The 26,226-nt window shown below is 42.9% G+C and overlaps 1 protein-coding gene across 4 annotated transcripts in view; it reads left to right on the top strand.

Moving 5' to 3' along the window:
* Positions 1-6,340: 6,340 nt before the first annotated feature.
* The window catches only part of LOC129715213 (rho GTPase-activating protein 12-like), a 136,849-nt gene continuing 116,963 nt past the window's right edge, over positions 6,341-26,226 (top strand). For 2 of the 4 annotated variants that reach the window (XM_055665090.1, XM_055665085.1), the window contains exons 1-2: positions 6,341-6,585; positions 18,813-19,595. In XM_055665090.1, the coding sequence (XP_055521065.1) occupies positions 18,870-19,595 (726 nt within the window). In that variant the 5' untranslated portion in view covers positions 6,341-6,585; positions 18,813-18,869. The remainder of the gene's footprint in view (positions 6,586-18,812; positions 19,596-26,226) is intronic. The other 2 variants (XR_008726460.1, XM_055665077.1) reach the window with 1 other exon arrangement.

Genomic DNA, 26,226 nt, shown 5'->3' with positions numbered 1-26,226 from the left:
GTTTATTGTTATATAAATCAGGCTGCAATTAAATTCCTTGTTTGCATGAAGCTCCTAGAGTAAACAGTATACATCTTCTTCTGGCATATGGCGTGCACAGCCTAAAGTTGTAGGTCAAGGGTAGACATCCAGGCCTGGACAGCATCAGTTACTGGGTGGATGGCTTTGATGCCAGCAGGGAAAAGCCTCAGTGGGCAGTCATTGTCGATGTGTGGGATGGTCTGGTCTGGATGTCCGCAGTCGTAAGCAGGGCTATCTGTCATCCCCCACTTATGCAGGTGATGGGCTGTTCTTGCATGGAGGGTGCGGGTTCTGTTCAGGGTTAGCCATTGCTTGCGATGGAGGTCAAATCCCGGTGGTTGCAACCTTCACGTGGTCCACCCTGTTTCGACCAATGCAATCAACCTGACATGCACAAACAAACAATGTACATGATAATGATAAATACAACAATAAACACAAAATAGCAGAACGGTACAGGATTCTAGTACAATCTGGAACAAAATACTAAAGTGTAATAATGGAGTAACCCAATGGGATAGAGTTAAGAGTACATGACAGTCCTTCCGGGAATGGGGTGTGAAAGCAGATGCCTGATAGCTGTGGGAAAGAAGCTGTTCTTAGTTCTGGGCGTCTGGGCTTTCAATCTCCTGCATCTTCTCTCAGAAGGTAGAAGAGAGAAAATTGAATGGTCAGAGTGGGTAGGCTTCCTAAACGATACTTCCAGCCTTCCCAATGCACTGGCTGGAAGGAAATAACTCGCCTATCATGGACTGGGCTGTGTTTACCTTTCACTGCAGATTTGACATTTAACATTAACTTGACATTAAGGTTCCTAAACTTTGTATTGTGGAATGGAAGTTACTAGTGTGTAGTTTCCTATAATGTGGGTCACCTATTGCACATCAGCTACTAGACTGGAGATAAGACTCTATTACATGAGCATTAATAAAGATGGGCACATGCTCACACATTTGCTTGCAGGCACACGTACACACAACACACATTTGGCACAGAAACAGTAGCCCTTGCCACTGTCCACTCCCTCACTTTTCGCCCACAAACCAGCTCCCAACTATGGCCACAGATTGAGCCCCGTTATGGGTCCTCTGTTCTGGTGAAAACCTACCCGCGTTTTTGACTCCGACCCAGGCTGCACACCAACCCAGTGATGGAAATGGGGGGGGGGGGGGGGGGGGGGGGGGGGGGGTACGCAGGGGGATGGCGTTCCCCTAGTTTTATATTTCCAGCTCAGGTTTAATGAGTACTGCAGCAAGATTTGTGTTGTTTATCACTTTATTCTACTCAGATGAAAACGACTTGTTAACTGCCATTGTTAGCATTTGTTAACAGCCAGTAGTTAACAGTAGTTACACAATGTGTCATCAATACAACAATCCGCATTCCTCAGTAAATGTAATTGTGTTTTGACCGTGTATTAATGACGATGAATTTCTTTGAATAAAATACAAGGGAGAATTTCATAAACTCACTATCAGGGCTACCGGACTGCGAGCACAGGCTCAGGTAAAGTCACGTTATTTTATTATTCCACGTTAATTTATTTGATCTCCCTGCCTCCGTGCCTCTCTGCCGCTCTCCCCTCTCCGCCCCCCTCTGCCGCTCTCTCCTCTCCGCTGCTCTGTCTGCTCTCCCCGCTTTCGAAAACTCGATTATGTATTTTGGGAAGTATTTTGGAGAAAGGAGACTCATAATATGTGCACATTTAAAAAAATCAGGATTCAGATAAACAAACCTTCAAAAGCAAATGATATGCTACATTTTCAAAGGGGAAATAATGCTTAAGAAGCTAATAGAAAACTTGTATAAACCATTGGTGGTGCCATAGTTAGAATATTGTGTTCAATTCTTATGGAACGATATGTCCTTCAGCTAACAAAAATAATGAATAATTAGTCTGAGTTAGTCAATTAGTTAATGGTGCAGTAACGCTTGGCTAGCAGTCACCGTTGAATGGTATTCGATATACTAGTTAAGAGGGAGAAGGGTGAGTCAGAAAACAAGGCTCGAAATTTAAGTACATTTTGGGAAAGTGAGGCAGAAGTGTAGACTGTGCAGAGCATTGATAAACGATGTGAAATGTTCCAAGATCTTCTTGGTAATAGACCTGTACATTTTGAATTGAATTGAAATTATTTGTCATTCAAAAATGAAAGAAAAGAAATTAATCTTATCCCTAACAACTAAGTTCAGGTAGACAGCAACATGTATTAGGGAGAGCTAGTGGATGTAGTGTACCTGGACTTTCAGAAAGCCTTTGATAAGGTCCCACACAGGAGATTAGTGGGCAAAATCAGAGCACATGGTATTGGGGGTAGGATATTTACATGGATAGAAAATTGGTTGGCAGACAGGAAACAAAGAGTAGGAATTAACGGTTCCCTTTCAGAATGGCAGGTCCTTCTGCAATTGTACAGGGCCCTGGTGAGACCACACCTGGAGTATTGTGTGCAGTTTGGGTCTCCTAATTTGAGGAAGGACATTCTTGCTATTGAGGGAGTGCAACGTAGGTTCACGAGGTTAATTCCCGGGATGGCAGAAATGTCATATGATGAAAGAATGGAACGACTGGGCTTGTATCCACTGGAATTTAGAAGGATGAGAGGATATTTGAAAGAAACATAAAATTATTAAGGGATTGGACATGCGAGATGCAGGAAACATGTTCCCGATGTTGGAGGAGCCCAGAACCAGAGGCCACAGTTTAAGAAAATCGGGTAGGCCATTTAGAACAGAGATGAGGAAAAACCTTTGCACCCAGAGTGTTGTGAATTTGTGGAATTCTCTGCAGTGGAGGCCGACTCATTGGATGCATTCAAAAGAGAGTTAGATAGAGCTCTATGAGCTAGTGGAATCAAGGGATATGGGGAGAAAACAGGAATGGAGTACTGATTGTGGATGATCAGTCATGATCACATTGAATGGCTCGAAGGGCTGAATGGCCTACTCCTGCATCTATTTTCTATGTATCTATGTATCTTATTCAAATCGTTTGCTATGTCGCTCTTCCAGGGAGATGCTAAATGCATTTCGTTGTCTCTGTACTGTACACTGACAATGACAATTAAAATTGAATCTGAATCTGAATCTGAAAAAATGCTGGAATAACTCAAAGGACCAGGCAGCATCTCTGGAGAGAAGGAATGGGTGACGTTTAGGGTCAAGACCTCTTTTCATACTGATGTCAGGGGTGAGTGGGACAGAAATAGAATGTAGTCGGAGACAGTAAGACTGGTGGGAGAACTGGGAAGGGGGAGGGGGATGGAGAGAGAGGCAAAGCAAGGGCTATTTGAAGTTAGAGAAGTCAATGTTCATACCGCTGTTGTGTAAGCTACCCAAGCAAAATATGAGGTGCTGTTCCTCCAATTTGCCCCTGACCTCACTCTGACAATGGAGGAGGCCCAGGATAGAAAGGTCAGATTAGGAATGGGAGGGGAGTGGCGTGAATTCGCAGCTTTATCCTGCGCTACTTAATCGAAGGGCGAGCAAACAAGACAACAGACGGACGAAAGCAACGATCATAGAATGGAATAGATGGCATTTTGGGTCAAGACTTCTTTCAGACTGAGTCAGGGGAAAGTGGAACAAGAGATATAGACGGTACTAAGGACAAATGAATGGAAGATATGCCTGTATCTCCCATTTCCCTTTCCCTTGACTGTCAGTCTGAGGAAGGGTCTCGACCCAAAATGTCGCTCTATTCCACTCTATGATTGTTGCTTTCGTCCGTCTGAGAGAGAGAGATGCAAGAAAGCAGCTATGACATATATTACACAACAAACTATATTATAAATACACAATAAATAAGATGCATTCTTGTATTCTTACATGGGTATGACCACACATAAAAAATTACATTTGCCCCCCCCCTTCCTTCACAACCTCAGCCTCATGGACCTTAGGGTACCCCTAAAACCCATTTCCATCACTGCATCAACCCATTTCCCAAATCCTACTCTTCTTTCCTCAACCCCTACCACATGTTGGACCATGCTCCTGTACTCTGGCTCCATCGTAACAGTACACAAACAGTTAGGTTTGGAATGTGATATTGTGGGGTCCCTGAGCTTTTGAGGCACCCAGTTTCCTCAGCAGTTCATTTGATGGCATGTGGAGTGGATCAAATTGGCTGAATACTGGCTCTGTGATGGTGGGGTCTCAAGAGGAAGCCAAGAAAAAATAATTCCCTCAGCGCTTCTCTCAACGTGATCCCTTGAACTCTAATTCTAGTTTCATACCACGTTATGTATAATTCTTCTGAGTTTGGCCTCCTATTAAAAAAAAATGCTGTTTGTATATTGAGACATTGAAATATAATTGAAAACGTTAAACTTAAATTTATTCCGTGTACAGTACTAACTCAAATAAAATCAAAATTTCACAGGCAAGACACGCAGCGATGATCCGCCAAATGGAATTTCCTAACATAGACATGAATGTTAACTCGATCACTCTGGCTGCAATCATGTTCTGGTTTTGGAAACTAGCTGTCTGCCACAGTTTAATCAAGTGGGAGAAAACGCAAGGAAAATTAAATAGTGTCTATAATGGCAAACCGAATTGCTTGCCCCAGGAGGTGTCTGTCATTTCTCGTGTACTATACCTGCTGAAAGGTTGATTTTCTTCAGACCATATGTTGCCACCAACACAAAATAACATTGAGTCAGCTACGTGTGACTCAAGGGCATGTTCAAGTAACCGTGCAGGATATTCAAAATACTCCGGCACTTTGTGTTTTACTCAAGATTCCAACTGCAGAATCTGCAGTTCCTTGTCTCCAAAAGTAAAAGTTCACGATGAAATTGAGATTAAAAAAAACTCTTCTGAAGGTAAATTCTGCTTTGCACGGCGGCGCAGCAGTAGAGACCCGCGTTCAATCCAGACTCTGGGCGCTGTCTATATGGAGTTTATACATTCACCCTGTGACCGTGTGGGTTTTCTACGGGAGCTCTGGTTTCTCCCAAACTCCAAAGACATACAGGTTTGTAGTTTGTCAACGTTCATGTGGAAGATCCTTCACCGCATCTGCCCGACATCAAGCCTGTGCCTCTCTGAAGTATTTCATCCATTGTGTCCACAAGCTTCCAGCCACCCGTGCTGCTGCACGACATCAAGCCTGAAGAAGGATCTTGATCCGAAATGTCACCCATTCCTTCTCTCCAGAGGTGCTGCATGGCCTGCTGAGTTACTCCAGCATTTTGTGTCTATCTTCGGTGTAAACCAGCAACTCCACTTCCTTGGTAGACAAAATGCTGGAGAAACTCAGCGGGTGAGGCAGCATCTATGGAGCGAAGGAAATAGGCAACGATTTGGGTCGACCCTTCTTCAGACTCTAGTTCCTTAGCGGGTCAGGCAGCATTTCTGGAGAGAAGGAATGGGTGATGTTTCAGGTCGAGAACCTTCCTCAGACTGGTGTAAACCAGCATCTCCAGTTCCTTCCTACACATCTGCAGATCCTTCCGACGCATTAAGTCTGTACCTCTCTGAAGTTTCCTCCATCAGTACCAAAGGCTGGACATCAAGTCTGAAGCACCTGAGAACCTTCCTCAGTTGAGTTTAGTTTATTGTCACGTGTATCGAGGGCTGGGGGTTGTGGGCGGGGCTATGGAGGAGGGGCTGGACAGGAGCTGGGCGAGGGGGAGGAGGAGGGGTTGTGGGTGGAGCTGGGGAGTAGGGGCGGGGCCATGGAGGAGGGGGCTGGGGGGAGGGGGAGGGGCTGTGGGTGGAGCTGGGGCATAGGGGGCGGAGCTATGGAGGAGCTGGGGCGGGGCTATGGAGGTGGGGGAGGAGCTGGGGTTGGGGGCGGGCTATGGAGGAGGGGAGGGGCTGAGTTAGGAGGGGATGGGCTATGGAGGAAGCTGGGGGTTGGGGGCGGGGCTATGGAGGGGGAGGAGCTGCTGTTGGGGGCGGGGCTATGGGGGAGGGGCTGAGCAGGAGGGGCGGGGCTATGGCTGACGGGGAGCGGCGTAAGAGGAGGGGGAGGGGCTAGGGGTAAACGGCGCAGAGAAGGGCAAGCGCGTGCGCGCACACCCGAGTCCGAGCCCGAGCCCGACGACGGGTGTTCGCGGCGGGGACGGGTGGCGCAGGACGGAGAGCGCATGCGCGCGCACCTCAGCCTGCAGGGAGGGAGGGGATTCGCTTGTGCGCGCGCGCCCAGGGTTTGACAGGGAAGGGGAAGGGGAGAGACTCGAGCAGTGCGCGCGTACAAGACTCGGCGGGGGCGGGGTCGAGATCGAGAGAAGCGCTCACGTTTGCGTGCGCGCGCCGGCGCGGAGCGTGAACGCGCCCAAGGTTCAGCCGGGGGGAGGGAGGGAGTGCGCGCGCACGCGCCACCCGCGGAGCGTGAACGCGCGCCGAACGTCACCGGGTGGAAACGAGGCAAAGTTCTTGTTTGTTCCACGCCAGGAGGCGGCGGAGAGGATTAAAAGATTTATAATTATATTAAAAAAATAAAACCTGTCGGGCAGCCAGCTGTCCGTCCGTCCATTCGGAGACGTTAACACAGGGGAAATAAAAGCTGGTCGCCCCCCTGCGGCCGCTGCCCCCAGGCCCTCTCCCGAGCAGGTGCGTGATTGTTCATTCTCATTTCTCAAACTTGCATGGTTTTATTTTTGAGGCAAAGTTCACGCCACGGTCGGCGTTTTCTTTCACCTAACTCGTGTATTGGTCTTGGATGTGGCTGACCCGCCCGCATTCACCGCCTTCACTTGCGGTCAGGGTGAGTGTGGGCGGGGAGGCCGGCGCTGGGGCCGAGTCCGGGGCCTCGGTTAAAACGAATGAGGAAGCGGCAACCGCAAGGAAACCTGAGATTTATTTCGCGACCGCCCTGAAGAAGTTAAAAACCAACCAGCCGCAAACTCGCCCAGTCGGACTCGCAAGCAACGATCACAATCGCAGTCCACACCCTCACTGGGATTAGGTTTACATTGTTTAAACATTTAATGTACACATCGGTTTAAACATAGGCTAGGTGAACTCTTACACTTTCCAACGTTTCTGAACTAATTGTCTGGCCGTTTCCCTCTTGGCCTCAGTTGTTGATCTCCATGGTGGCGGGTTCTTTTGTTTATTGTGTTCTGGGTGAAAAATGTCACTTAACATGTGCATGCGGTTGGGAGCCAGCTACAGTATATCTGCAATGATTTGTATATTGGGGTTTGAAAACGCGCCCTACTAATACACCTGGAAATGTTTCGCTGAGCAGGAATGAACTGGTCGACAAGTTATTACATGACTCATCCTCAGCTATACGAGTTTTACTGTATAGACTTGTTGTTGAACCCTATCCACTCCTGTTTTTAAACATTTTTACGTGTTTTGATATTGTTCTTTGCATACCAGGACCTACTTTTAGCTGCATTATTAAATTAGGGATGAGCTCGGCTACTTTCACGCACCAGAAAAAGACCCAATTAATTTGTCCTTTGCAATCCGACCTAATTACATTGTCAGCAAGTATATTTGGAATGTTCTTGTGTTGGCTTTTGTGGCATGCTCCCATTTTCACATTGAGTCTTTCCTGGACGTGACTGAGTCTGAAGTGCAGAAGATATTCCATACCAAAATGTGTCTTTTGCTGGCTTGAATTAAGTTATTTCAATGTAGCATATGTCTAATTGCTCTTGACGTTGATGCAGCATTTGACTGTTGTGCAAAGATGTTCTAGTGAAGTTTTGTCAAGAGTTCAGAGGAAAAATGTCACGGTCACCTTGTGTAGTTCTTCAGGATTGATGATAACTTCCTGGGTTCTGTCACAGCCGACAGAGAGGAATATGGACACACAATTATGGAGTAACTGGCAGCATCTCTGGCGAGAAGGAATGGGATTTTGCCAGTCCTGCTGAGTTACTTCAGCATTTTGTGTATATCTTCAGTTTAAGCCAGCATCTGCAGTTCCTTCCGACACAGATGAATATGGTTGTGATTGAGGATTGTCACATGAATGTTGATATACACTTGTTTTTCATATTATCCAGGCAGATCGTGCTATTTGTATGTGAATACAACCACTAGTGCAAAAGAGAAATTAAACAAAATGCAGAATATAGTGTTAAAGCTACTGGAAAAACTGCAGATTACAAAAATGCAATTGTCGCAATGAGGTTCATTGCAAGATTGGGGATATATCGTTAGATTGAGGATTCCTACTTGTTATGGGTAGGAGCAAATAAGAAATAGGAACAGGAGCAGCTATTCATGCTCTTTGAGTGTGAACACTTTTTGGTAGGATCATATTAGCTCACTTTCCTGCCATCCTGTACCTTTAAGGTTATCTTAGTTTTAAATTTACAGAAAGACTATACAGAAACAATAGGGGTGCAAAACACAATTTCATGTGTGCATTTACAAGTTGTGCTGTATGGTCACTAAGATGTTTAGGAAGGAACTGCAGGTGCTGGTTTAAACGAAAGATAGACACAAAAAGCTGGAGTAACTCAGTGGGACAGACAGCATCTCTGGAGAGATGGAACGGGTGATGTTTTGGGTCGAGACCCGTCTTCAGACTGAAAGTCACGGGAAGGAAACGAGAGATATAGATAATGATGTAGAGAGATATAGAGCAATGAATGAAAGTTGTAAAAAAGTGACGATGATAAAGGAAACAGGCCATTGTTAGCTGTTTGTTGGATGAAAATGAGAAGCTGTTGCGACGTGTGTGGGGGAGGGATGTAGAGAGAGGGAATTCTGGGGTTACTTGAAGTTAGATAAATCAATATTCATAACACTGGACTGCCCAAGTGAAATATGAGATGCTGTTCCTCCAATTTGCATTTAGCCACACTCTGATAATGGAGGAGTCTGAAGAAGGGTCTCGACCCGAAACGTCGCCTTCCTTCGCTCCATAGATGCTGCCTCACCTGCTGAGTTTCTCTAGCATTTTTGTCTACCATTTCTCTCAAAGGTCAGTGTGGGAATGGGATTAAAGTGTTTAGCAACCGGGAAATTAGATGGGTCCAAGCGAAGGTGTTCAGCGAAACGATCGCCCAGTCTACGTTTGGTCTCGCCGATGTATAAGAGTCCACATCTTAAACAACGGATACAGTAGTTGAAGTTGGAGGAGGGGCAAGTGCACCTCTGCCTAACCTGAAAGGACTGTCTAGGTCCTTGGACATAGTCAGGGGAGGAGGTACAGAGACAGGTGCGGAGCTGCAGGGTACAGAGGAGACACCTCTATGAGGGCCTCATCTATGATGGGAGAGGGGGACCCCCGTTCCCTAAAGAATGAGGAAATCTTGGATGTCACATGTGAGGGCCTCATTTATGATGGGAGAGGGGTCACTAAGATGTCTTGTATTCAATCCACAAGTAAGACAGGCTCTCGACCCAAAGCACCACCTATCCATGTTCTCCAGAGGTGCTGCCTGACCTGAGTTACTCCAGCACTTTGGAGTGGAAACTGTTGTCTCACTCTATGGTTGATCAGGGAACTTCCTGATTCCCACCCATTGATTAGGCCTGTTCGGATTATGAATGTATGGAACAGTCATTCAATTGATATGTCAGATACTTTGCTGGTTCAGGCTGTCTTGGCATGAGTCCACTCCCATGTCCTATACGTTGGGGATGAGGGTGATGATTCCCTTACCTTCATGGATTGTAATAGTTTGACCACTAAAAGCATGGCGTACATTTCTAGCTGGGCTTTAACTCTTTTGACCTGTTTGCCCAGTTGGACCTCGTAGACTACATCTAATGTACCACCCCCACTGATTCTTCTTATTACGGACTCAGATGATTCAGTCAAGTTAGTGATACATTTTTATCCTGAAATCCATGCAGAGTGTCTCCAATCCACTCCTGTAACCATACAGGACTGCAAAGTTGTACTCAGATCCTTTGTGATTTCCTCTTTTTAACAGCCTAGATAGAATATGTTTCAAAAGTTACAAGATGAAAACAGTTATAAACCCCCCCCCCCCGTTATGAGGTCCTTATTGTAATTTTCCATCACACAAAACCATTTTATTTGCTTGTGTCAGGAAATGCGAGTTGAATAGTCTGATTTCCCTATTTAGAGTTATGGAGTGATACAGTGTGGAAACAGGCTCTTTGGCCCAACTTGCCCACACCGACCAACGGTAGACAAAAATGCTGGAGAAACTCAGCAGGTGAGGCAGCATCTATGGAGCGAAGGAAATGGGCAACATTTTGGGCTGAAACCCTTCTTCAGACTGGAGATCATGTCAATCAATCAATCAACCTTTATTGTCATCTTGCAAAACAATAGTTGTACAGTGCAAAATGAGAAGACGTTTCCCAGGGAATACCGGAGCATCTCACATGAAACTTAAAACATTTCACACATAATAACAGTAAAATGTCCCAGCTACACTAGTCTCACTTGCCTGTGCTTGGTCGGTATCCCTCCAAACCTGTCCTATCCATGTACCTGTCTAACTGTTTCTTAAAGATGGGCTGGTCCCAGCCTCAACTACCTCCTCTGGCAGCTTGTTCCATACACCCATCACCCTTTGTGTGAAAAAGTTACCCCTTGGATTCCTATTAAATCTTTTCCCCTTCACCTTGAACCTATGTCCTCTGGTTCTCGATTCCCGAACTCTGGACAAGAGACCCTATACATCTACCCAATCTATTCTGCTCATGATTTTGTACACAAATTTAAATTTTCTTTGGTTCAACACATGTAGCCTCATTTGATGATCTGTTTAACATACAATTATCGTTTATGAGACTGCCCATTATGTGCGGTGCATTAAACTGGTCATCATATGAAAGATAAATAGTAGATGGATTTGTTGATGTTTAGATAAAGGAGAGTGGGTGAGGTATGTGTGAAGCTTAAAATGTAAATGTTTGGCTGAGTGGGAATACTGGGCAAAGGCTCCCTTACTGTTTACAAATTGGCATCTAAATGTGACATCTCTGATAATGTAACCTTAGTAAAGTGTTCAACTGATCTGAGAACTTCGATTATGTGCTCACTTTATTGGAAGTACAGCTTGAACCCTAAACCTGGTGGATATGAAGTCATAACACTACACAGTAAAAGTGACGACTACTGTTATTTAGCATGATATGATGTCAGCCCTAGCTTTAAAGGTGGCCCACATTGTGTTTGGCTATTTGTGCACATTAACCTACATTTTCTTTACATTGGTGTAGTTGAACTACATCTTGTTAACAGCCATGGTTGGTTTTCCGTAGCTTCCTAAATTTAACCTGGTCAGCCTTGCATCTTGTATCTAACAAGAGTAAAATCAAATTGAGAAGAAAAAGTTATGTCATCAACACAATTTAAAACACAAACGACTAAAACTTGTGAATAAATTGCAAAGTCATTGAAAATGAGTAACAAAACCTGAACATTCCGAAAAAACTCATTGGTCAGGCAATGTCTATGGAAAGAGATACAGTCAACATTTTGGGCCTGCAACTCAGTCAATTATTTGTTGTATTCAAAAATCAAGGGATTCCCCTTTCACTGCAGCAATGTTAACAAGGTACTCTATGATGCAAACAGTATGTGTGTAGAATAATATTCCGCAGTCTGTTGAAGGTCATGATTACAATAGTATTACTATTGTATTACTATTACTAATTACTATTACTGTACGGCGGGAATTTTTTTTGGATCAAAATCAGTGTTTATTATGTAATATAAATATATATATATATATATATATATATATTAAAAAGAACATTATTAGAAAAAAACATAGAACAGCAGAGGAACAGACCCTTTGACCCACAATGACTGTTGAACATGATGCCAAGACCGATTCTTATCTGCCTTCACATAATCCATATCCCTCCATTAATTGCATATTCATGTCCCTATCCAAAAGTCACTTAAATGCCACTTGTTTCTGCCTCTACCACCATCTCTAGCAACTCGTTCCAGGCACTCACCACCCTCTGTGCACAAAAAACCCCAACCTTATCCTGCATTTCTTTAAACTTTGCCTCTCTCACCTTAAAGCTATGCCCTCTAGTATGTAGTATTTCCAACTATATAGTGCTATCCAGTCTCCCATCTCTCAAATGTGGCCAAACCAAAGCCCTATAAGGCTGCATCATAACTTCCTGCTTCTTATGTTCAGTGACCTAACCAATGAAAGTGTAGCATATGCTTTTGTTACCACTCTTATCTACTTGTGTTGCCACTTTCATGGAGTTCTGGACTTGGACCCAAGATCACTCTGTGCATCATTGTTCTTCAGGATCCTGCCCTTGCATTCGATTTCCCAAATTGCAGTACCTTAGACTTGCATCTTGCACATTATTTTCTGTGTCTTTAATGCTGTTATGAAACCCTTAAGATGCTGTACACATTTAAACGTGTCTGCATAGAATGATACAGTGTAGGAATAGACCCATCGGCTCACAACGTCTGTAGAACATGATGCAAATTAACTAGTTCCTTCGCCCACCATTCGCAGAATATTGGTTAAAGCGTCTTAAAATATCACTATCGTATCTGCTTCCACCACCACCCTTGTACCTTTGGCAATGTATTTGATGCCTCTATCTCTTAGGAACAATAGCTTGTACTGCATATTAAAGCTTTTCCCCTCTCACCCCAAAGCTATGGCCTCTAGTATTTCCACCGTAGGAAAGAGATTCTGGCTGTCTACCTAAACTGTGCTTCTCAGAATTTTATAAACTTCTCTCAAGTCTCTCCTCAGCCTCCAAAACTAAAGAGAAAACAATTAAAGTTTGTCCAACCTCTCCTTGTAGCTAATAGCTTCTAATCCAGACAGCATCCTGATAAACCACTTCTGCAGCCCTCCCCAATGGGACAACTAAAACTGCACACAATACCTCAAATGCAGCCAAACCAAAGTTTTGTAAAGCCCCAATCGATGAAGGCAAGCATACCATGCGTCTTCTTTACCATGCTATCTACTTGTGCTGCTAAGGGAGCTGTGAATTGGACCCCAGGATCTATCTGTACATCACTGTTATTAAGGATCCAACCCGTAACAGTATAAGTTCCCTTTGCATTTGACCGTACCAAGTTCATAATGGTTCATGTTCTAGGAGCCATTCGGCCCATAGAGTCTACTCCGCCATTCAATCATTGCTGATCTATCTTTCCCTCTCAACCTCATTCTCCTGCCTTTGCCCCATAACCCCTGGCACCCTTACTAGTCAAGAATATGCCAATCTCTGCCTTAAAAATATCCATTGACCTGGCCTCCACAGCCTTCTGTGGCAATAAATTCCACAGTGCAATAGATTTAATTCCATCTTGCCCTGATTTAATTCCATCTACCATTTCTCAGCCCATATCTGGAAATTATCTATATCCTGAGCAAAAAAAAAAGTGCTGTAGGAATTCAGTAGGTCAGGCAGCATATGGGCAGGGAGTGGACAGGCGACGTTTCAGGTTTTGTCCCTTCTTCAGAGAAGGAGCCTGATCTGAAATGTCATCTGCCCATTCCCTCCAGATGCTGCCTGATCTGCTAAGTTCCCCCAGCACTCTTTTTTCCTCAAGGTTGCGGCATCTGCAGTTTCTTGTGTCTCCATTGACCTATATCCGGCTATATAGTTTTAACAGCCTTCCTCCCTGTCTGCAACTTTACCAATGTTCATGTTGTCTGCAAACTTTCTAACCAACCCATCTACATTTGAAATCTCAGCACTGTTCTCTGTGGAACACCACTGTTTGCAACCCTCCAGCATCCTTCTACCACAACACTCTGCCTTCTATGGGAAAACCATTTCTGAATCCAAACTACCAGCTCACTGTTTATTTATAATCACATGCACAGAAATACCGTGAAATGCTTATTCTGCATGCTTTCCAGTCAAATCATACTATACAGGAGTACAATAGATAATCTTCTGGAATTGCACACAGAGAGTGTCATATGTCCCAGATAGTTTTGTCACATGTCCCAGATTTATTGTCGTATGTCCCAGAGAGAACAATGAAGTTCTTACTTGCAGCAGCACAGCAGAATATGTAAACATAGTACTCTGTAAACGACATAATAAATGAGAAAAAAATGCACACACACACACACACACACACACACACACACACACACACACACACACACACACACACACACACACACACACACACACACACACACCCCCCCCCCCGCCAGGGTGGTGTGGGTCTCTGATGCTTGCTGCCTTTATGAGGCAGCGACTCCTGTAAACCCCTTCAATGGTGCAGGTCAGAACTCGTGATGGACAGGGCGATGTTCAGAATATTTTGCAGTCGGCTTCGCTCCTGGGCATTCAAGTTGCCGAACCAGGCTGTGATGCAACCAGTCAGCATGCTCTCTACTATACACACACACACACACACACACACAGGCCACCATTAGGGATCTTGTCAAATGCCCCTCAAAAATCCACGTTGACAACAGCCACTGCCCATTAAGAACGCTATGGAAGAAGTTCCTTAGGGATAAGATTTACTAGCACTAGAGTATGGGCTAATTAGGGACCGTCAATAGACAATAGGTGCAGGAGTAGGCCCTTCGCGCCTGCACCGCCATTCAATGTGATCATGGCTGATCATCCCCAATCAGTACCCCGTTCCTGCCTACTCCCCATATCCCCTGACTCCGCTATCTTTAAGAGCCCTATCTAGCTCTCTCTTAAAAGTATCCAGAGAACCGACCTCCACCGCCCTCTGAGGCAGAGAATTCCATAGACTCACAACTCTCTGTGAGAAAAAGTGTTTCCTCGTCTCCGTTCTAAATGGCTTACCCCTTATTCTTAATCTGTGGCCCCTGGTTCTGGACTCCCCCAACATCGGGAACATGTTTCTTGCCTCTAGCGTGTCCAAACCCTTAACAATCTTATATGTTTCAATAATATTGCCTCTCATCCTTCTAAACTCGAGTGTACAAGCCCAGCCGCTCCATTCTCTCAGCTTATGACAGTCCCGCCATCCCGGGAATTAATCTTGTAAACCTATGTTGCACTCCCTCAATAGCAAGAATGTCCTTCCTCAAATTAGGGGACTAAAACGGCACACAATACTCCAGGTGTGGTCTCACTAGGGCTCTGTACAACTGCAGAAGGACCTCTTTGCTCCTATACTCGACTCCTCTTGTTATAAAGACCAACATGCCATTCGCTTTCTTCACTGCCTGCTGTACCTGCAGGCTTATTTTCATAGACTGATGAACAAGGACCCCCAGATCCCGTTGTACTTCCCCTTTTCCCAACTTGACTCCATTTAGATAATAATCTGCCTTCCTGTTTTTGATACCAAAGTCGATAACCTCACATTTATCCACATTAAACTTCATCTGCCCACTCCCCCAACCTGTCCAGTCACCCTGCATTCTCATGGCATCCTCCTCACAGATCATACTGCCGCCCAGCTTTGTGTCATCTGCAAATTTGCTAAAGACGTCTATAAAAAAGCTCAATAAAGTATGTCAGGCATGACCTGCCCCTGACAATAATAGATATATCGGAGGACACTGTGGAAAACTGGAGAGGAAATTGCAGGTGCCTTGGCTTAGATTTACAAGTCTTCATTAAATACGGGTGAGGTACCAGAAGACTGGAGATTGGCAAACGTGCCCTATTTAAGAAGGGCTACAAGGAAAAGGCTGGGAACTACAGGCCAGTGAGCGTGACATTTGTGTTCTGAAAGATAGCAGCGTGTATTATGCCAGTTAGGATATATACATGCATTAGATAGACAAGGGCATAAAGGATAATCAGTATGATTTTGTACCTGGGAGATCATGTCTCACAGTTTTTTGAAGATGTGACCAAAAAGATGACGAGGACGGACGTGGATATTTGTTGCCATACTAATAGGTGCATGAATTTGAAAGATTGTTTTAATGCACACTTTTGATCTTAATTGCTAATTACTGTAATTTGAGCTTCCTTTGAAGTGTGAAAACAAACATCTAAGTTTAGCACATGCAATTGGAAGCGGTTTTCATGGATGATTGTGTAGATTATAACCGCCCACTTTCACTGAAGGAACGGAGTACACTATTTCACATTGCAATGGATTGGTGAGGTGGAGCAACCCTGATATGGTGTATAGCTTTTTATATGAGATTGGAGATCTTTGAGGAGCGAATGTGCTTTCACACTTCTATAGTATCTAATACATGACTTAATCGCTCCTGTTTTGACTATAGGAAACTTCTAGCAAGGAGTCCATGAATCCATGACCCCTTTCTCTTGGTGATGTGGAAATGGTAACACAACAATTTGGATGGTTTACATGGAATTTCCAGAGTAAATGGTGGTAGTGTTAACATTTTGACATTCCCCTGAATTTAAGCCCTCATGCATTTCAAAGGCCTTGTTCAAGCCTTCAACAACAGATGAACAATCTACAGCAAATTACTTTCTTCACTCATGATCAACGGTTACTGGAGGAGCGATTTACTTTAGTGGTTATAGCCAAAAATACTATGTAGTCCCGAGATGAGTGCTTGCAGGGTATTCATATAGCAATGAACTTCTCTGTTGTAAGTTCAAATTGAGTTAAATGTTGTCAAGACGAGAGATACAAATGTTTCTTTGTCACTAGAGCAATTAAATTCTTACTTGTTGCTGTGTGTGGGTGCATTAGATGCAACAACAAAAATAAATGTACAATAGATTGTCAGTAAAGGACAGTGCAGTGGTAGAGTCGCTGCCTTATAGTAACAGAGACCTGGGTTTGATCCTGGCTATGGGTACTCTGTATTGTGCATTCACCCTGTGACCCTGTTTTCTCCGGGTGCACCAGTTTCCTTCCACACTGCAAAGATGTACACATTTGTAGGTTAATTGGCTTTGGTTAAAATTGTCCCTGGTGTGTAGGATAGTTAGTGCAGAGGGTGGTTGCTGGTTGGTGCGGATTCAGTGGGCTGTATCTCTAAATGTCTAAAAAAAAGGGGATTGTGGTTGGTGTTGTGCTGAGTGCTTCAAGAACCTGATAGTTGATGAGAGCAAGTTATTCTTGAACCCGAAGGAAACAGTTATCTGGCTTTATACCTTATTTCTGATGGTAGCAGCGAGAAGAGAGCATGGCCATTGCAACATTGGTCTTTGATATTAGCTTCCTTCTTGAGGCAGCACTTACTGAGATCCCCGAGATGGTGGAGAAGTGATGGACCAGGCAATGTCCACCACTTTCTGTAGCCTTCTCCATTCATGAGCATTTCAATTTCCTAACCAGGCTGTGATGCAACCAGTGGACCATACATTTGTAGATCTTTGGCAGAATATTAGACCAGATGCCAAATCTCCTCAAATCTCGAGATGAAGAGATGTTGGTGAGGTTACATTGTTATTGTATCAATATTGTGGGTTCGGGATATATTATCAAAGATGTTGAGCACCTAGGAAGTTGAAGGAGTAGACTCCATCCTATCGCCAAGGAAACATGTTCATGTTCCTTGAGCTTTTCCTTTCCAAGAATCAACAATCATCAGCTCCTTGGTCTTACTAACAAGATCGTTTTTCTGGCACCATTCAAACATTTTGTTAATCTTCCTCCTGTATCTGACTTATTGTTACCTAGTATTCATCCAATAACAGTGGTATCATCTGCGAATTATAACGATGGCTTTAGACTGGCTACACAGTCATGGGTATAAAGCAATGCTAAGCATGGGCAATACCACTCTATCGGCGTAAGTTTCCACCAAAACAGAATCTCCTAATTCATATCTAAAAATGCTCCCCAAGTAAAATTCTAAAATAATTAATTGTTTCTTGTTGGCATAAAAAAAGTGTTTTCTGTGATTTAAAAAAAACAATCAGATTTCCGTGTTGCTTATTGCATTTTCTGAAGGGAATTTTTTAAAGTTCTGATAAGATTTGCTAGTTTACAATTATTACTATTAGTTCTGAAAATCTAAACTCTATACTTCACAATGCTAAAACAATTTTTAGAATTTATTTTCCTGAAAATCTGTTCTAGGAAGCTTCAATTTTATTTTATTCTCATTTGTTTACTTGAAGATTTTGTTGCGATGTTTTGAAGGTGAGATGGTGGTCATTATCATCTTGCTTTAAGATGATAATGACCACCATCTCACCTTTTTCCTAGATTATGTGGTTTTTAAGATGGTTATTCCTCTTCTTTTCCAAATCTGCTTCAGTAATTTTTGCAGTGTATTGGTTAACAATCACATTGTAAGTTTTTAAAGTAAAAATAGTTTAAGAGCTTTCTGTAATTCAGAATTGAGTTAATCTTGAAACAAAAACATAAAATGCTGGAGGGACATAGAGAATGAAGCAGTATCTGTGGAAAGAGAAACAAATTGAAGTTTCAGGTCTATAGCCCATCACCATTGACCTGAAACTGGCTTGAGTTTAGTTTAGTTTAGAGACACAGCGCGGAAACAGACCCTTCGGCCCACCGAGTCCTCACCGACCAGCGATCCCTGCACATTAACACAAGCCTACATACTAGGGACAATTTTACTCATACATCAAGCCAATTAACTTGCATACCTGTACGTCTTTGTAGTGTGGGAGGAAACCAAAGATCTCGGAGAAAACATACGCGGTTAGAGGGAGAACTCCGCCTGGAACAAACCCAGGTCTCCGGCGCTGCAAGGGCAGTCAGGCAGCAACTTTACCGCTACGCCTGTGCCGAGTTCATCAGCCCTTCAGTTTTTGTTTCAGATTCCAGCATCAGCAATTTTATTTGTTTCCCATTTGACCTACTTCTGACCTCGGTTGTAAATTTTATTTGTTAACTTTTAAAGTTGTTAATAAACTGTTAAAGTTTACAAGTGATTATAGGTGTTCAATGACATTAATAGAACTCTTTTAATAAGCATAAGCAAAGTTTGTATTCACTAGTGTTTTCTTTCCTTCCCTGTTTTCAGTGAACAATTGGAATCACATCATGCGGATTACTGCCTGTTTCATTGAGCGTTTCTGAGATGGCCGAGAAGGACAGAAAACCAGATGTACCTATTATACCCGGGCAGGTGTATATTGAAGTGGAGTATGATTATGAGTATGAGGCAAAAGATAGAAACATTTCAATAAAACAAGGCGAAATATATATTTTATTGAAGAAAACAAATAATGATTGGTGGCAGGTTAAGAAGGATGAAAGCTCAAAGCCGTTTTATCTCCCAGCACAATATGTTAAAGAACTACCTCGTAAGGCATTAATGCCACCAGTGAAACGTGTACCCAGTACTGTTAAAGCCAAATCTGCTAGTTTAGGTGCAGATGCCAAGCTACAGCTGGGCTCCAATGAAAATATTTCCAAACCACTAGATTATATGAGCTCTTTCAAATCTTCTATGGGACACGAATTGCAAACAAAGATATCATCAGAGAACCAGATTACTCATCTGAACACCAGCCAAACACAGTCTGAGGATCATTTTCAAGGGATGGTCCATTCACCTTCTGGAATCCCAAACAGTGCCAAAGTTAGTGACCAGAGTCCAGGACATGGCGAAAGTGAAACACAGTATTCAAGAGTTGCAGATCCAAATCCAATCTTAGGGCAGTTACAGGATTTTGATGCATTGGAAGTCGACAAAGTGGTTCATGAGCATTCTTCTGAATGGGGCGCAGAAAGTTCAGAAAAGCACCATCAAGACTCTGAATCTGGAGATGAATACAGTAGCAGTTCCACGGAACAGCTGCAGGTAGGAAGAATGCTATACATGGATTTAATAGTAATTTTGTCCTTTGTTTTTAAGACACTCAGAAATGTTTTCCATGGCATTTTTAATTGAATTGACTTCAAAATATTTCTGGATTATTGTGTTATTTTCTGAGGTACCTTTTTAGTTTCTATGATTAAAATTAATGAAAAAAATTACTTCTGCATCTGGAGTTTTGGAAAAATAAATCAGGCCAATCAGAAAAATAAACCACATGGCCCCTCATACATTTATGTTTTGATAATGATCTCGGGAAATATCTAAATCTATACCAGGACTAAAATACAGTAGCATAAAGATAATACAGTACAGTAAAGATCCCGTAACGGTCGTTGTGCTTGGTGACAATTGTCACAACACCCGTTATCGCAGTCAGTACCTCCGTAAGAAATCACAGAGGCTCCAAACCTCTAATACTTTTCATAAACCTAACGAAGTATCCTACGGTAGTAGCAATTTTTGGGCGAGTTAATTATTTTTTCTTGTTTTCCAATTTAATATATCAAAAACATTGTGGTGTCAAAAACGGAATGGCCATTTATGATATATTTTCTGACGTTTTAAAATAAATGAAAACAATTTTTTGGACATAAATTGGTCATCAAAACTAAACTGAGCCAATCTTCAATTTGGCAACACGCTGTCTCTTGTTTACCTTTCGTACGGACCAAATTGCTAACTTCATTCCTTCGTTTCAACTTCGGGAAGCTCCGCAACGACCGTTACAGAGACATTTTACTTACTAAAAAATCAGCCCAAATCAAACATTCTGACGAATCATCGGCCATCGATATAGCTCAAATCCATAAGGTGATGTCTCGTTTAGATCACATTGGTGAAAATGTTTGGTTTTCGTTAATGCTGTAACATTCGTTTTCTGGGACACCAAACCTTTTAGTGTCCTCCGCAACGTATGTTTGTGTGTATGATGTGTAACGTGTGTCGCAGTATTGCAGTATCTGCAGTGTGTTGCAGATGAATGCAGTACTCTACTTACTACATGATCAGGTAAATGAAGTGGTAACGGTGTTTGCCATTTTATTTTTCCATGTGGTATTCATAAACATAGAAAGGAATAAGAAATACGTGCACTTACTGTGCCAACCAGGTCACTGGTGGACACCACGCAACAACCGTTACATAAAATACATTATGTATTCAGATGCCATTTTCGGAAATTTGCCATCAATATGCTATCTTTTAACAAAGAGAAACAAGGTGGACCGGCAAGAGTGAGAAAGGAGCACAGGAGATGTGGGTTACCTGAAATTGGAAAATGTAATTTTCATACCATCTACAGTTGGTTACCCAACTGTAGAAAAGGATGTTGTTCTTTTAGCTTGTGTTTTTACATCGCTAGCACTGAAAAAGGTCGGGGACAGGCAGGTTGGTGTGATAATGGGAAGGGGAGTTGAAATTACAAGTAAGCGAGTTTGCCATAGTATTCAGAGTGCACATACTCTGCAAAATGGACACCTGGTCTATCCCTGGTCTTGCCAATGTAGAGGAGACTACATATTCAATAGACAAGGTTGAAGGAGGTGCATGTGACTCTCTTCCTCACTGGTCGGCTGTTTAGGTACCTGGATGGTGGTGAGGGAGGAACTGTTCGAACATAGATTATAAAAGGCATAGAAAGGGAAGACAGTCTTTTGCAGGGTGGAAATGTCAAACACTCGAGGGCATAGCTATAAGGTGAGAGTGAGGAGTTGTGTTCATTCCTGCTATGGAAAGATTGAGTCAGCCAATGTCACTAATTCTATTAAATGTGAGACAGCCAATGCCACTGATTCTATTAAATGTCTAACCTTAAGATTTGAGCTTGCATGTGCAAAAAGCCTACTAACACAAATGGCAGAACCACCACCCTTGTACAACTTGCAGACATGCAGAATGATTAACCGCAGAGAACTGATTTTAGCAAAGAATGGAAAACAAATAATTGGAGGTGATCAACTTTAAGCAACTTTGCTGATAACCAACTTTAAACAAAGGGTGAAAAACAACCCCATATTTGAAGAAGATCTGATGATTACATGCTAATGGATGACTGATGTAAAGGAATATGTTGAAAGAAATGTAATTGGATAAGAAGGGGGAAGGAAAGCTTTGTTTAAAAAGGTATACAAGGTAATGCCTGAAGAAGAGGAGTAGCGACTCTTTGTCGGGTTACCTGGTCTACGACCGGGTGAACTGATGTAAAGACTCTGCTCAATAAAAACGTACGTTTTTGGTAAACCAGTGGTCTGGTCGATTATTGTCGCAACAACCGATGAAAAAGGCTTGAATCCTCAAGAGGGGAAAAGATTAGTGGTGATGTGTGGGCAAGTTTTTTTGTACAGAGTGATGGGGGAGGGGGGCTGCAATGCATTGCCAGGGGTGGTAGTGGAGGCAGATACGATAGTGGTGCTTGAGGTTGTCAGACACATGGAAGTGCAAGGAATAGAGGGATATGGATCATGTACAGACAGATTACATCAGTTTAGCATGGCATTGTGTTTGGCACAAACATTGTGGGCCGAAAGGGCCCCATTCCTGTGCTATACTGATCTATGTTCTATCCCTGTGGTTGTTTATAAAGAACATACTCAGATACAGAAAATAATATGGGGATAGGTTGGCCTCCAGATATGCCACCCCTTGGGGGAGATAGAGCATAAGATAGGTGCTTAGCTACCAATGTTGAAGGACGTGGAGGCAGTAATAAGGCGTGCAAAGGCTTCACCGGCCCCGGGGCCGAATGGAGTCCCCTAATGGGTATACAAAGGTCACCTGATGTACTTAAATTATTGTGGAGGCTCTTGCGAATAGTTTGGAAGAAACAGGTTATACCAAGGGTGTGGCGTAGAGCAGGGGAAATTTTAATTGCCAAGGAGACGAGTCTTCAGAGTTAAGTCAGTTTAGGCCAATATGTTTCCCAAATGTAGAAGACAAATGTTCTTTACTATACCAGCACAGAGGCTGGCAAGTTATTTAGAAAGGAACAGGTTACTAGATACCACAGTGCAGAAAGCACGAATCCTGGGTGTTGCAGGTTGCTTAGAACACATTAGTATAATATGGCTCTAGATTCAGACAGCCATGTAGTGTTTTTGGACTTGGCAAGTACCACATTATTTGGTGTGCTTTTGATTTCTTTAGGGTTCCAGGATTGTTAGTAAATTTAGTGAAAGCATATTTCTAAGATGTCCGGAAGTGTTTTAGTACAGTAGGCTTCACAACAACATGGCAGAGACTAGAAATAGGCATTATGGCAGGGTGTACTATTTCCCCATTAGCTTCAATGGCGATGGAGCTGGTGATTAAAGCATCATGGTCGGTCGTCGGCGGGGAGAGACGACAGGGTGGGCTGCGACTCCCTCCAATTAGGGCTTATATGCATGATATGACTTTGGTTGCCACAACAGTAGATAGTACAAGAAGGTTATTAGAGAAGATCAATTATATCCTTAAATGGGCTAGATTGAAGATTAAGCCTAGTATATCATGGAGTATTTCTTTGGCTAGAGGAAAGGTGGTAGATAAAAGGTTCTATGTGGATGAGGAAGAAATCCCATCTATAATGGAGAAGCCAGTTAAAAGCTTGGGTAGGTGGTATAACAGAAAGTTGGATGACACTGAACAGGTTCAACAACTTTAGAAAATATGTTATTGGTAGGTAAAAAAGGATAAAGAAGTCAGGGCTTCCAGGCAAGTTGAAATTGAGGTGTTTGCAACTTGGGCTAGTTACCTAGGTTGTTGTGGACATTAACAGTATATGAGGTACCAATTTCTAAGGTGGAAAGGGTTGAGAGATTGGTTAGTTCATGTATTAGTTCATGTATTTAGGAGTTCCACAATGTCTTACTAAGGTATAATATGGCTTTATATGGGAACGGTATTCTCCATTTACCAACGTCTGGCCTAACAGAGGAGTTTAAGTGTGTTAAGGTGAGGTTAGAGTTGCAATTATCAGAGAGCAAGGATTTAGTACCTTTAGTAATCTGGTGCTAAGTGTAACTAGAGGGAGGAAGTGGAACTGAAAGCAGGCAGTATAAACAAACAAACAAACAAACAAACAAACAAACAAACAACCTTTATTGTCATCTTGCAAGCAACAGTTGTTACAGTGCACAAGAAGCACAAGCACAAGCATAAGAAGCACAAGCACAAGCATAAGAAGCACAAGCAGCTCTGAGGCATACAGACATTGTTGGTCAGGTGCAGCAAAGAAAATGAGGCCTAGGGCTTAGCACAGGGAAACCAGTGTGAAGTAAGGCAGGTCCAACAGAGAGGAGGAAATTGGTTGTGGAGCAGGTCCATCGTCAGGAGGAAGCAGTGAAATGTATATGGGCAGCAGCTCAGTTTAAGCAGAGACAGTAGATGAATTGGGAAGTGTTGAAAAGAGGTTTAGCTGGAGGGACCTGTGGTGCATGGAGGCAGGTCATGTAAGTTTCCTTATTGGGGATATTTTTGATGTGCTGCCATCACCGCAGAAGCTAAGACAAAGGGTAGGTGGGCACCCGGCATGTCCCTGTGTGGGAATGTTTAGGTATATTTTGGTTGAGCGCTGATCCTGGTATTATACCACAGGTTCTTCTTATCAAGTCCACATCGCAAGCTTAGATATTGTTCAGCCAGAGCTGAACACACTTCTCGGCATCTTCATTGTAGGCAGCGGGTTCGGCAGCTGTTCATTGGTTTTCCAGTTTAGGGCATTTCAGCAGATGTTCCATTGTTTGTGGTTCAATACCACATTCGCAGGTGACATAATTGGAGTTATTGCCCCACTTGTTTAGAGACACCTTGGCTCTGCCAACACCAGTTCTCAGTCGATTGAGGCATTTCCATCTGGCCCAACTTGTGTATGTACCAGGGGTAGTTGCTCACTTGCCGTTAGTCCCATGGTAGTTGAGGGAGGTAGAATGGATATTCTACCATCTCATATGGAGACTTGTTGTAATGCCAGCCTCAAGAGCAGTCACCCTGTTAAGAAAACTTTTCCTCGACTTTAGACTGCTCGGAAATGGTGTCTGGCCGAACATTGGATGTGGTTCATCTGTTATCTGCCGCTGGCGCTCCAGCATGCTGGCTCCTGCAAGCCACATTTCCTGCAAAAGGAATATTTCAGAAATTCTAGAATGGAAATTCTCATCTTGCAAACAGCTGTGGTGGAGACAGTGATCCTCTGGCATTTCAGACATCAACCTCATACTTTCCCGTTTAATCTAAAGGAAAAATAACTCTTCTTTTGGACAGAAGTTTAGAGGTAACACGAGGGGGAACTGCTTTACTCAGAGAGTGGTAGCAGTGTGGAATGAGCTTCCAGTGAAGGTGGTGGAAGCAGGTTTGATTTTATCATTTAAAAATAAATTGGATAGTTATATGGACGGGAAAGGAATGGAGGGTTATGGTCTGAGTGCAGGTAGATGGGACTAGGGGAGAATACGTGTTCGGCACGGACTAGAAGGGCCGAGATGGCCTGTTTCCGTGCTGTAATTGCTATATGGTTTTATGGTTTTGATTAGGCACATAATAGCCTTTCAGGTTCATTTGGATAATTCTGTTATTCACGTTACTGACTCCTCTAATTCATCTTTGCTCTTTTTCATATTCCAGTTCCTTTTCTTGTTGGATCATAATCCTTTTTATAAAATCTAATTCTACTTGCTTTCCATTCTTTTACAGAATTACCATTTATTCCTGCTTTTCCCATTTTGTACCTGCTTTACGCTTTTTATATGTAGTTTTTTACATTTGCTAATGAAAGATAATCGATGTGTAATGCTAACACATTTTCTATAGACACTGCCTAATTTCTGGCAATTTCTGTTTAAATTTCTGTTTTTTAAATGTGTGCATTTTACTGCAACAGTCCTATTGTGAGCTCTAATTTGAAACATGAGCCATTCAATCAGTGTATCACTGGTAGTATACTACAAAAGATTCTGATACTCCATGAAGTGAGGGAAAATTCATTGAGAGTGGTTCTTCTGTTGTGAAACATGAACCATTTGAGGTTGAAATAGTCTTTGACAATTGATAACCTTATGGGTATATAAGGATTGAATGGTGATCTCGTAGAAAGAATACATGTGTGTATATTTAGTACCTTAAATGTTTGGCAACATATAATAAAAAAATATGTAAGCACGGCTAACATAATGAGAAAACGGTTCTTCAAACATGTCCCACAGGAACACAGCAGTGACTATTTTAAATGTAACTTTCACAAATATAAAATATTTATTATTAAATATCAGTATCATAACAATTTGGAATTTCTTTCACTTTCACAAGCCAATTAATCTACAAACCTGCACGTCTTTGGAATGTTGGAGGAACTCTAGGCACCCAGAGAAAACCCACGCAGTCACAGGGAGCATGTACAAGCTCCATGTGGACAGCACCCATAGTCTGGATCGAACCCAAGGTCTCGGGTGTTTTAAGGAAGCAACTCTCTACCGCTGCGCCACTGTGCCGCACCAAAGATAAGAGGAGTAGATCCCATAAAAAGAGTTTTCTGCTGTAGTTTAACATTCAGCCAACATTCAGTATGCAAGCTCACAAATAAGCCATCATAGAACTCTATTGCAGCAATGCCATTGCTCATGTTGAGGTAGCCCAATATTTC

The sequence above is a fragment of the Leucoraja erinacea genome, chromosome 2 (genome assembly GCF_028641065.1).
Source record: "Leucoraja erinacea ecotype New England chromosome 2, Leri_hhj_1, whole genome shotgun sequence".
NCBI lineage: Eukaryota > Metazoa > Chordata > Chondrichthyes > Rajiformes > Rajidae > Leucoraja > Leucoraja erinaceus.
Note: the sequence above shows the minus strand (reverse complement) of the source record. Positions and strands in the feature narration are given on the sequence as shown.